The 12,063-nt window shown below is 36.5% G+C and overlaps 1 protein-coding gene across 9 annotated transcripts in view; it reads right to left on the bottom strand.

Moving 5' to 3' along the window:
• The window catches only part of RGS7 (regulator of G protein signaling 7), a 263,975-nt gene that overhangs the window by 38,038 nt on the left and 213,874 nt on the right, over nt 1-12,063 (bottom strand). For 8 of the 9 annotated variants that reach the window (XM_086460957.1, XM_086460949.1, XM_086460950.1 and 5 more), the window contains 5 exons: nt 6,853-6,927; nt 5,679-5,777; nt 4,881-4,942; nt 3,235-3,345; nt 2,654-2,779 (listed from right to left, as the gene is read on the bottom strand). In XM_086460957.1, coding sequence (XP_086317083.1) covers nt 2,654-2,779; nt 3,235-3,345; nt 4,881-4,942; nt 5,679-5,777; nt 6,853-6,927 — 473 coding nt within the window. The remainder of the gene's footprint in view (nt 1-2,653; nt 2,780-3,234; nt 3,346-4,880; nt 4,943-5,678; nt 5,778-6,852; nt 6,928-12,063) is intronic. The other variant, XM_086460955.1, reaches the window with a different exon arrangement.

Genomic DNA, 12,063 nt, shown 5'->3' with positions numbered 1-12,063 from the left:
TTTAGAGAGTGAAATGCTATTAAACCAAATTTACAGGGAAAAAAAAAAAAAAAAAAAGCAAGCACAGAGATACAGAGTAAGAAGGTGAAACCTGTTTGTGTTTCTAATCATTGCACAGTTCTTAGTTTTAACTCATGGCTCAAGTTTCTTCATCCCTGTTCTGTTTCTTAAGATGAGCTCTGTATCCACTAAGAATGAGATTCTCAGGCAGCTTAGATGCTCTCAGTCCAAGTTAAGAAACAGTTACACTGGGACTTTTAGCTACATAAGGTAATCACACTTGAATAGAAACCTGTACCTGATAGACTTTTCACGTTTTTAGTACTTCTTTCACCAAAGCGAGTTATCAACTAATACTGAATCTCCCTGTAGTGTTAGCAGTCCCCTGCTGTATCCTGTGTACTGTGCTTGGCAGCTTGAATCCAGGGTCCCAGCTGTCTGTCCCAAACCCTATCTAGGTTTGATGGTGCTTGTTGTAAATTTTATCGTGATTAGATCTGTAAAAGAACAAGAGCCAGCTACTGACTTGAGTTCACTGTTGCAGTGGGAAGGTGTGGATGGAAATAAATCTTTTCTCAAGGTGGCTGTCAAATCCAAAAAAAACACGCCCAAAACCAAATTGCCCCAGTGGGGTTAACAGGTGAGCACAGAAATTGGTGGTCTCTTAAATTTAATATTCATTCATCAGTAATGCTTGAAACCATCAAGCTTTTCATTTCTTTTACTGAGTTCTATAACATTTTGACTCCCGTACACAGCAAGCTTTACAAATTCACACTTTCTAACCTCACTTTACTACGTGAGCCTGACAGTGGATTGATTTCCCTACAGTTTGAGAATTCATAAACATAATTCTGAGCTTGTGAGACAGTTTTCCTTCAGCTAATCATCACAGAAAGCACCTTTCCAGTGCAAGTTTGATCCCCTGCCTGATCCTTCCCAGAGACAGCCCTTAAGCTCATATTCACCGTTGCTCATGTATTAAATTTTATAATGCAAATATAAGAATCTAGAGAGAGACAGAAGAGTAGATGGCATGTAAAGGAATCAGCTCTGAACAAATTTCTCTAGGGAATTTTTCCGGATCAGTCACTTGCAGTTTGCCTGTGGTTAGTGTTGTGAATAGGATTAGAAGAGCAGGCTAGCGATTATGCGGGTAACAGCCTAGCTGGCAGAGAGACAAATTAATCACAGAAAAGCATAGAAAATGCAGCACACACTGGGCTGGATAGGCTCATGTTTGAACAGCTGCTCTGCATAAGGAATTACTAGGATGCTCTTTGAATAAAAAAATTACCTTTCTTTTTCTTGGTACTATTCTGATTTTAAAAATTTCATTTTACCACTTGAATTTTTTTGATTAAAAAAAATCTGTATCTGGCACTAAAGAAGTTATTAACATACACACACAGGTCAAGCAATACTTCCATGGGGACAACAGCAAACAAATCAGCTGGAAAATATCATAAGGTCTAGAGTATCTAACGTATATTCGTGATGTAAAATTCAAAGTTTGAATACGAGCATGGTCAGCAGCTTAGAGAAGTCCATCTCCAATTATTCTGCTGACAAACATAAATTAACAAGGAGGTCTGTGCAGTTACTCAGCATTTATGAATCAACACCACAAAATGCTAAATACCTCTTGTATGATGATATGTAAATATAAATCTAGTATGAATGCTTATGCTGCACCACTTTGGAGTGAGAACTGGGATGGAAAAAAGTAGTTCAGGATTTTTCTGAGTTCTAGAATATACGTTAATATGATTTTATAGTGCTTATGCTATTGGTGAATGGGAAATGATACAGATGACATCTACAAGAAGGAGGAATAAAAAGAAAAATATGTTGCACATACTTTTGTACTATGTACAGTTAGTCTTATCTATAAAAAGGCTGTTATTAATCCCTCTGAAATAATTCGTACCAAAATATGACTTCCTTAGAATAGCAATAACAAAACATGCTGTTAGCCAATGGGTGGACTATCAGTTTTTAAAATCAAATAATTGTTATCCTTTAAAAACAATTCTGTATACATACTTTAAAAAATATTTAAGCTTCATACACTAGCAGCACCTTTCCATTTTGCACTTAGTGAGGAATTTGAGAGCTAGCTGTCACACTACTTCTGTTGTGTCAGATCTACGAGTACTATAATCTTGGTGGAGATTTTCAAGACCAATGATCCCCAGAAACCTGACCAACAGTGAAAGTCTGTGAATTTTACTTTTAAATCCTTTATTTATTTCTTAACAAGTTCCCTTTTTTAAGTTTACTTTTCACATAATATCAGACTTAATAAAAGATACTGAATAGGTTTTGAATGGGTCAGTGTTTAAAACCTGTTTAATAAAATGAGCTGAGACAAAAGCTCTTGCATGGGTAGTTTGTCCAAAAGTTGGACGTGAATGGGAAAATATGCTTCATGTAAGTCTCTGCTAACTATATCGATCTTTCCCTCAGCCTGAATATGGAAGCAGGCAGCAATCTGCACGAACAGTTTCTGAAACGTAAGACACAAGAAAATTTTTGAAGGGGTCAAAAAATGAAAAGGCAGGTATCAAACAAAAACAAACAAACAAATAAAAAAGCCCAACCCCACAGTGTATCTTACAAGGTATTAAAAAATAAAGTCCCTCTCATTTACCTTAAATTTTCTGAACTGAATTCTGACTCCAGGAATTTGAGAAACTGCTCTCTTCCCACGGGGTCTTTCAAAGCTTCATCCATGCCAAATCCCCATCTTTTCACCCTCTGCTGTCCCGGCTCTTTGCTATAGAATAAAAACCAATAGAACCCACAATCAGCAATACTGCGGTATTTAGACTAAGTCCTAATGTTCAGCTTTCTCACCTTCCAGATTGATCACATCTTTGCAGTGTTCAGAGATGAGCAATCAGGCTGTTAGTATTCACACAGGATGAAGGTAATACACATGCATTGACACAGAAGAATAAGAGCTTCCAACTAGGAAATGTTGTCAGATTATACAAGGTGTCTTTTTCCCCCACACTGGAACCCTGAAAACTGGTTAGTGTAATTTTACACAGATTTATTAATAGCTAGCTCTTTCCATTTTATGAAACTGTAAAGATGGAAAGACCAAAAGGATACTGAATTGCCCTTCTGCCTCAGTATTTTCCTGCAATACCTTTGTCTGAAATCTTTACATTTCAAGAAAAGCCTGTTATACGCTCTTGCCTCAAAAGAAGAAATAAAATCACATACCTTGCCTCCAGTTCCCAGAAAGTGGTGTCATCTGATATCCAAGGGTTTGAGGGATCAGGGGGCACAAGAAAAGGATCATATTCCAAATACTGCTCTGTATAAGCTAATAGACTAGGAAAACAAAAGCATCATTGTCATGTCAGGAGATGAGGAAACCTGATCAGGTCACCCCAGCTAACCAAGTTGCCTTGCATCAACTGAACCATGGTAACTAGGTGTGCACACACTCAGAAGTCAGTTACAAGCTCAGGCTAAAATCGGTTTGCTCAAGCCTCTTAAAAGTGGACCCCTGAAGAAGGAAGAGTGGCTAAGGTCTTATCAAGAGCTGAAATAAAATAAACTATAAACTTCCCTAATACTTCCACATAGATCCTTTTAGGGCTTCTTTAGGCACTGATAAATTAAATTAAGCAACCTCTTCCATGCACTTTTGCTTTCATAAAGGAACATGTTTTATACCCCTATGGTTTTAATTATCCATTCCTTTAAAATCTGTTCTAAAACTGTGCATACTATTCAGGTCATATTTATTGGCCCTGCAGCTGCTAGGACTCCTTTTTTACTCTCTTAAATACAGTTAATATTTTTATTATTTCCTAATCAAATGGCACTACTCCCAAGTTTATAGCTTTCCAAAAAAATCCTAACATTTTTTCCAAATTCTTCAGTGTTCATGAATTGGTCTGGCTTAGTTAAACACATTAAAAACTTTGCTTGTATTCTGGTAATTTACATATCCTATGTCCTTATTCCTGCTTTCCTTTTCCTTTGGCTTCATAATTATTGAAAAATTTTTGACCAGTGAGGACAAATATCCTTTCTTTTCATTCTTATTTATATTTAGTCTGTATTGTATTTTTACTGTTCAGCAAACACAAGTTCTTAACCTGTTCTCTTTATAAATACATATTTATATGTATTTGTATGTGTATGCATACATACATGTATATAAGTAGACACACATGCACAAATGTGTATAAGAGGATCAAGAACCATTTGTATTTGGCTTAGTTTCCTTTACTAAGTCTTATGCAGCTCAATTTTCTGGAATTTTCACTATCTCTGTATCTGATGTGAAAGACAGAACATTCCTTTTCTCCACCTCTTTCTCTGTCTAAGCTATAGCTAGTCTTCCCAAGAGGCTTTTTGTTTTATTTGTTTTCTAGCCCCTTCCTGACAGATTTTGGTCTTATTTATTTCTTATATATTAGAAAAATTCCTATTAGTTTTACATCTTCTGACCTGAAGTAAACTCAGACTCTCTTTGTTCAAGCATTGAGCTCCTCACCCAGCCAGCTCTGCTGATCACTTGCCTTATCAGTGATTGCCCTTTTGAAATATCAAAACAGTAACCACAGACCTATTTCCATTTAGCCCACCTGCCAATGCAAGGTGAAACTTGTGACCACTTGGTCAGAGGCTCTTTCATTGACTCTTTGGTTTATCAGAAATGTATCATGGAATATCTGGGCCATCTTTTATCAATAAAAGAACTTCATACCTCCCACTTAAAGTAAACTCTCATTAGTTATTTCTACGACACCTGAGCTCCCTTGTCTCTCTTTCTTTGAAGTTATTTCATGCTGACATTTTCCCAATAGTTATCAGTCTAATTGAAAAAGCAGATGATGTGACAATATGCTTACCTCTCTGCAACTTTTGACATTTTTAATCTGTGTCTGTCTAATTGCATTTGCCAGTGCTTAATCTGCAAGAAAGGAAGGCGAAGAGTTTTATGAGTAATTCATTGCTTGACTCTATTTCTATAACTTTTTCATTAGAGCTGTAATTTAACCTTAATTTATCCTAGGGCACAGAACAGAAATATGTATGAGTTAAAACAACTTTTCACCACTGTAGTTCTAAAATAAATGGAATTTCTCATAAAAGAGGAAAGATCATACAGACACAAAAAAAGGACCTGATATAACATTTTCCCTACAGGTTCATCAACAGAAATCCAATTAGCCTTTTTTTAGATTTTTGTAGAGAACTACTGATTCTTTGGACATTTCCCTTCTCCCAGTTTTAACACTTCAGGAAAGATTAATGAAGCATTCACAGTAGATAAATGTGTGAACCCATATGTCCATACACAGAGAGGTAAGTATACCCACAAATCCCGAATCAGTGCTGAAAGGAAGGGCAAGCTGTCTGCTGCTAAAGGAGCTAAGGGGCTTAGCTATGCAAAGAACCCACTAACTGGCCGGCTGCTAATTGCCTTTAATTGTTTAATGCAAGATACAAAAAATATCAGGTTTTGTCTCATTAGTTTCAATAGAAGTTACATACCTAAATCCATATACCTTGAAACAAGGAAAAGGTTTACTAAACATTTGCTAGATCTGTTCTGAACAACTTCCCAGTTACGATAATTTTTGATTAAATACCTACTTTCCTAAGAATTTAATTTAAAACTACATGTTTGTAGTCATTTTTCAAACCTCTTGGTGTAGTTCATCTTCTGTGGGTGGCTTTGTCTCTGGTACTGGTGTATGGGTAGGGCTGTGACTTCGAATGTCGTTTTGTAAGCCATAGACAGACTACGTAAAAAATATGGAACAGTGACAGTTGCTTTCAGACAATGTTTTATACACATACCCAGAATAACTGTGATGTTTTAGTACAGCATACTCAAGAAGTAAGACAAGATCATCTTTTTCTAAAGAAACCACAAATAAGCCATGCACTTAGATAGAACTGTGCTTCTGCACCATGGTGTAAAATAAAGACTCACAAACCCCACAATTTCATAATGTCATAGAACACAGGATCTAATTGTATTATGTCTCTGTATTAACAGCATGGTAAAAAGAGGCGATGACACTGAAAGGCAGCTATTATAGTAAGTGGAGAGGACTGGTAGGAAAACAAGAGTCAGCATCCTGAAAGGTAGACTATCACACTGAGTTATTTGGATGACTCCCAGATTTGCAATTACTGCTTGGTAAATTACACTAATCTGGACCTTTCATTGCCGTAAATAACCTAAGCTAAAACTTTCAGTAAATCCGCTTTCCTTTTTAAAACATATTTTTCCATGGGTGACACAAAAATATATCTCAAAGTGCTCCAAAGTTGGAGTCAATCTACATTATTATGGTACAAGGGATTTGAAAGAAAGTGTTGTTCCAATTCATCTATACATCCCTAAAGAACTTGCACTGTTCATGTCTGGATCCTAGTTTAGATGAAGTTAATTACCTCCACAATTTCTGGTCATCCATTTGGGGCATGGAGACAACCTTTTCATTAAGACCAGCACAAGAAGAACTGCTGTTATAGTTTACACTACATTTTAAATTTATTTCTCCTTAAGTACTGACAGAAACTTTTTAACATGCTTTATTCAAACTACTAAACAACATGAATAAAGGACGCAAAAATGAATTTTGTTTTCATATGCTCTGTGTATTTCTCCAAAGCCTTTCTTACGTGATAGCATTTACATAGTATTAGCAATGTTTTTAATACTAATTCATTTAAGAGCTTATGAAATAATAACATACATTCATGTATTTGTTCTTTGCAGCTGTAAGAAGAAATTATTTTAAGAAACTATGGAACTTCATGCTATAAATTACCTCCACCTCCTGCTTTTGATATAACAGTACTTACCTTTCTTGTTTTATGTGGATTTCTCATTCTCGAAGACTTTTTTATATCCACTTCAGTAGTGTTTACACATCCAGGCTATTAAAAGAAAAGAAAGAAAAGGACAAGGATAAAATCTGTGGAGGAACTCCATATTATTTTCATTGAGATACTCCTCTTCAGTTTGTAGGGCTAAGAACATAAATAACCAGAGGCACATAATAGCTTTATGTCCTTCTGAAATAGTCCCTAAAACCTAAATAATATATACTCTAAGGAAGCATCTCAAGTACCATTTTGTCTGGACTATGGTAAGAGAGACTCTTTTGCTATTCAGCCTTGCTTGCTGGACCTTATGATGGTTTTTAGGGCAAGTTTTACTGTATGTCTGTATGCTGAAAGTACTGAAAGCAAGGTACAGAGGAGCAGAAAATATCCAAATGCATATTATAAGACACACTTGCAGCACAGACAGGTATTAATTCAAATTCAACTGCTATTGGCAGTATTTGGGAATGTTGGAGTGAGACAGTGAAGACCACACGCTTAGAGCTCATGACGTCATGAATTTGAAATAAAATAAATTCTCAAGATAACAGAAACAAATCATATATTTCTGCCTTTTTTTTTTTTTTTTTTTGTCAAGGAAGCCATACAATGTGCATTCTAGCTATCCCTCTAAGAAGCATGGTTGACCTAAAGAGACAGAATAAATAGAATTGTGCAATACCCACCTCAGCTGTGAATCCCAGGCTGCCTTCAGGAGCATTTGGTTTTGGGTCACTTATTTAGTGACGATCTTTTTTTTTAAGAAAAAAATTTTTAAAATGTGCCAAAATGGAATTTGTTTTCTCAGAAAAGAAAACAAAACAAGCTTCAGCAGCCTAACCAGAAGGCTGGTAGTCTAAACAGAATGATTGTCAATGTAACTGATTTGGCCTTCAAAGACTCATTCTCACAACTTTGTAGCATCCCAAAGGACACAAGTCCTCTAGTTTCTCCTAATTCATCTTCCTTTGTCACTTCCCTCTAAGTACAAACTCTATGCAAAAATCTGTTCTTTATCCATTGCTGGAAACAACTCATAATAAGTGTTATGCTCTCAGGTGAGTTTCATCTATTGATTTTAAAGGGATTATATCTGCCACTGAGAGTGGGAAGTACAAAATCTGCTCACTAGCAGGAGCAGATTTTTAGTGAAAGTAGGTTGTTGGGGTTTTTTTAATGGAAGTAGCTAGATGTAGAATTTACGTGTCAAACAACCAAGCTGGACTTATTCACACACTAATGATGCAAGCTTTGTGTTCTTATCATAATGTAAAATGCTTGATGTGGCTGTAAATCCTCACAGACAAAAATTTTAAACATTCCTTATATAGGCAGAGCCAAGAAACAAATCCATTTCACTAAACAGGTCGACAGCACTTTGTCTCTGGAAAATACTTTAAATAACAGACTGATTTTATTTTAAAGTAATACATTAATATGTCTTTGACCATGTTATATTTGCAGCATAAACAGTTCCTTATCACTGAGAATAAAAATAGGCACTTAGATAATATTCGCAAGACTACATCTGACATACCTATTGAGATAGATTTGGGAGGGTACACTTTGTGCTTGTGAACAAAAATGGTAGTTTCTTAACTCAGAATACCTTGTAACTCTCAAAGACAATGAGATGTTGAAAAAATACAAAATTCTGCATGATCATAGAATCATAGAACAGTTTCGGTTAGAAGATCACCAAGTCCAATGATGGTCAATTTAAAGGCAGAGAGCAATTTCACAGGGCAGGATACTGAGATATAAAGTTAAAAAGGAAACAATATGTCTACTTTAGGATTATGGCAGCAGCTGTCAGTGAAGAAGACATGGGCTTTTAACAGTATCTACAGCCCTTGAATGCAATCATTGGAATAGCAGGCACACTTACATAAGGCACAAACTGTTGTTTAGTTTTCAGTTATGGTTTGTTAAAAGCATGTCCTAAAAATGGAGAGGGGAGAAAAAAAAGGGGGGAAAAAAAAAAAAAGGCATAAACCTTATCCAAAGACTCTTATTTTTGAAGATTTCAAGTCCAGCAGCAGTAAATTGGTATGAACAGATCTAGCACCTTGCCCAGGTGACTTACATGCCAGAGCTGTGCAGATTGATGCAAGGGACCCCATAAGAAATTCTGGGAGATTTTTAGGAATGAAACAAGGGCAAAACTTTTGATGGTTGGAAAGAGACCCAATACAGTACTGACCTTCTACAGCATCTAGTGGATTCTTACTGACACCTGGCTGTTTAAAACCTCTCATGCTGAAGTAAAACTGCTGTGGCATACTTCAGTAGTGGAACACACAAGAGGCTGTGAGGGCAGAAACTGGACTATGGTGTGACTAAAGGGAAGCCAATGGGAGAGCAGAGGCAGGAAGGTACAGGCAGGGAAGTGTCTCAAAGCTTCAGTGCAAAAGTTGAGGCAGCTAAAGGGTATATCACTACTCTGACAATCTGGGGTAACAATAGGAGTTGAAGATATATGTCACTACCACTATACAATACCATTCTTACAATTTGATTTAAATTATAGTACTGGAATTACCTAATATAATTGGGGCCACAATTCATATTTTCTTCTCAACTCAAAATATTTATTAAAATGATACTTGATATGAGATGGGATTTATTGTTTCTCTGGTGCTGCCACACCACATCCATCAATTTTTAGGAATAAATATCAAACATTTTTTCAATTGAAACAGACACAAAAGCTTGCATTATTTGAACATTTTGCTAAAATAACAGAGTCTTTGTGGGAAAACCTTTGCTGGACAACATTTCATTTTATTCATATGCCCCCATTAACATCATAAATATGTGTTTGCATACAATTACATCCAGCTGTGTTTTCTTTTTGTGTTGCTTTTTTAACTGGACTACCATAGTTCAAATAGTGAGATGTCAGTCAGAGTGCTCTGCTGCAAGATTCCCATTTAGTATGTAGTATATAATTTGCATACTAATACTGTAAATAGTTTTCAAACAGATTTCCTGGAAGTCTTGAAACCTCTTCTATATGTGTAAATAGAATGCTTATTTCTTTCAGGACTAATATTCTTTATAAAAACAGTTCCCCCTCCATACACACAGAGGAAAGTCTTGTGACCTTGTTGAAATTATTACACAGCAAGATCATAACCAGGGTACAACTTGGACTTCATCTGTTTTTAAATAGCTGTCTGAAAAACTGTCATCTATTCAAAACTTAGTTTCTTTTCATCCATCTGTTAGCACACTCTTATCTCAAAGTACAAATGCCATTGTATTAATTTACAGCAAAGGACATGTCAGTCCAGTCATGATAAATTCACTGCTGAGATAAATGCATGCAGATAAAGAATAGAAAAAAAAACACATATAGAAGATTTTTTAATCTCTACTTCAATTATTGGATAATCACATTAGTATGAATTCCAAGCAGCACAACTTTTTATTGATGCTGTCTAGGAGGCTGCATAATAGGATTCTGCTAAGAAACACAGTGGAAGGAGGAAGCCTCTTCTGCAAGGAGAGGAGGTCTAAGAACTCCAGGTCCAAAACTTATGTGCTTGGATCTGGCTACAGCCAAATTCTGAAAACAACAACCACCCTCAGGTGTTTAACTCAGTATGCTGAGTTAAAAAAAAAAAAAACAAACCACTTGATATTCATAATCTTTCCCTGATAACTGTGGCAACAGTGAATAAATTAATTAAGCCCTTGTAGTAGTGCTAACAGTGAATTAATTTTTTGACACCTATAGCAACTCTTTGGAAGAATTAGTTTTTTACTTCAAATGAGATGCTTTAGCCATGGTACATTTCCATCCAAATAGTGCAGAATACCTAATGTTTATAGCCTCTTTGCTGTACAAAGTTGCACACTCCAAGGTCCTTTTTTATTGCCTGGCCTTATAGTCAAAATCAATGGCTATCAACACCTTTTTGTGTAAAAATCTCTTTGCTGTGGTGTACTTGTAATTCTAATAAGTTTGAAATCTTCAACTGAAAGGAAAATAATGTTCATAATTACATCAGTTTAAGTTTTTATGATTTTTTTATTTCTTAAGGGATACAGCAATTTAACCGTGAATCTACTGAAGCCAGAATACCCAGAAGTTTTCTTGTATCTGAGACAAACACACCCATGTATGTGGGAGGGAGCAAGCTCATGCATTGCAATAGGCTGGGAACAGTGTGTCTGTATTGCTCCTCTGTAGAAAATGATCTGAGGGAGAAGCTGAACAGGAGTCAGCAGTATGTCCTTGCAGCAATGCAGACAAACCACACACCCAGTTACATTAGCAACAGCACAGCCAGCAGGCAAAGGAAGTGGTTATTTCACTCTATTCCGCATCATGAGGATACATCTGGAATACCAGAACTGGTTTTGGGCCCTACAAATAACACAAGACATATACTCGAAACAGAGAAGTCCAGTGGAGGAACAGACTTTTCTGCTTGCAAAAAGAGGAGAGCTAACTGCTGTCTTCTGCTGCCTAAAGGGGGTTTGCAGGGCTAGACCTGTTCCAGAGGTGCACCATGAAAGGGCAGGAGGCAATAGTCAGAAATTGCAGTAAAGGAAATTCCGGTTAGCTATAAAGAAACATTCTTCATAATAAAAAGTAGAAGTTGCTTAAGAGAGGCTGTGGAATCTCCATCCTTGGTGATTTTCAGAGCTTGTTTAACCAAGGGCCTGGACAAGCTTATTCAACTCAGAAGTTAGCACTGCTTTGAGCAGGAGGTTGGACTAAAAGACCTCCAGAGGTCCCTCTCAGCCTACATTTCTGTGGTACAGCCTATGATCTTCACAAGCTGCAGTGATTGAAATTCAAATAATCCACCTTACAAAGCACTCCAATCAAGTATTCACAGCAGTGTGAAATTCATCACCTGCCTTCCCCTCCCCACAACAGCAGAACGGAAAGACAAGACTGGTATTTGCTTCCTTACTGCTGCCTCTGCCCGCTGGTAGCCTGTGGTGTGTGCTCAACCCACACAAACAAACCTAGTGATGATTTAAGGAGAGGTAATTTCACAGCCTCTTTAGCTAAAAATACATAGGTGCTATTTAAAATAATTACCATATTTCAATATGCACACCCATATATTCAGGGTGCATTGAAGCAGTAAATATTTAGGCAGGTTGATTCACATACCTTACACAATTTCATTGCATTTCACTGTCAATACACTATGAAATAGATTT

This window comes from Leptosomus discolor, chromosome 2 (assembly GCF_034619465.1).
Source record: "Leptosomus discolor isolate bLepDis1 chromosome 2, bLepDis1.hap2, whole genome shotgun sequence".
NCBI classification, from domain to species: domain Eukaryota; kingdom Metazoa; phylum Chordata; class Aves; order Leptosomiformes; family Leptosomidae; genus Leptosomus; species Leptosomus discolor.
This window is presented reverse-complemented; position numbering and strand designations above follow the sequence as displayed.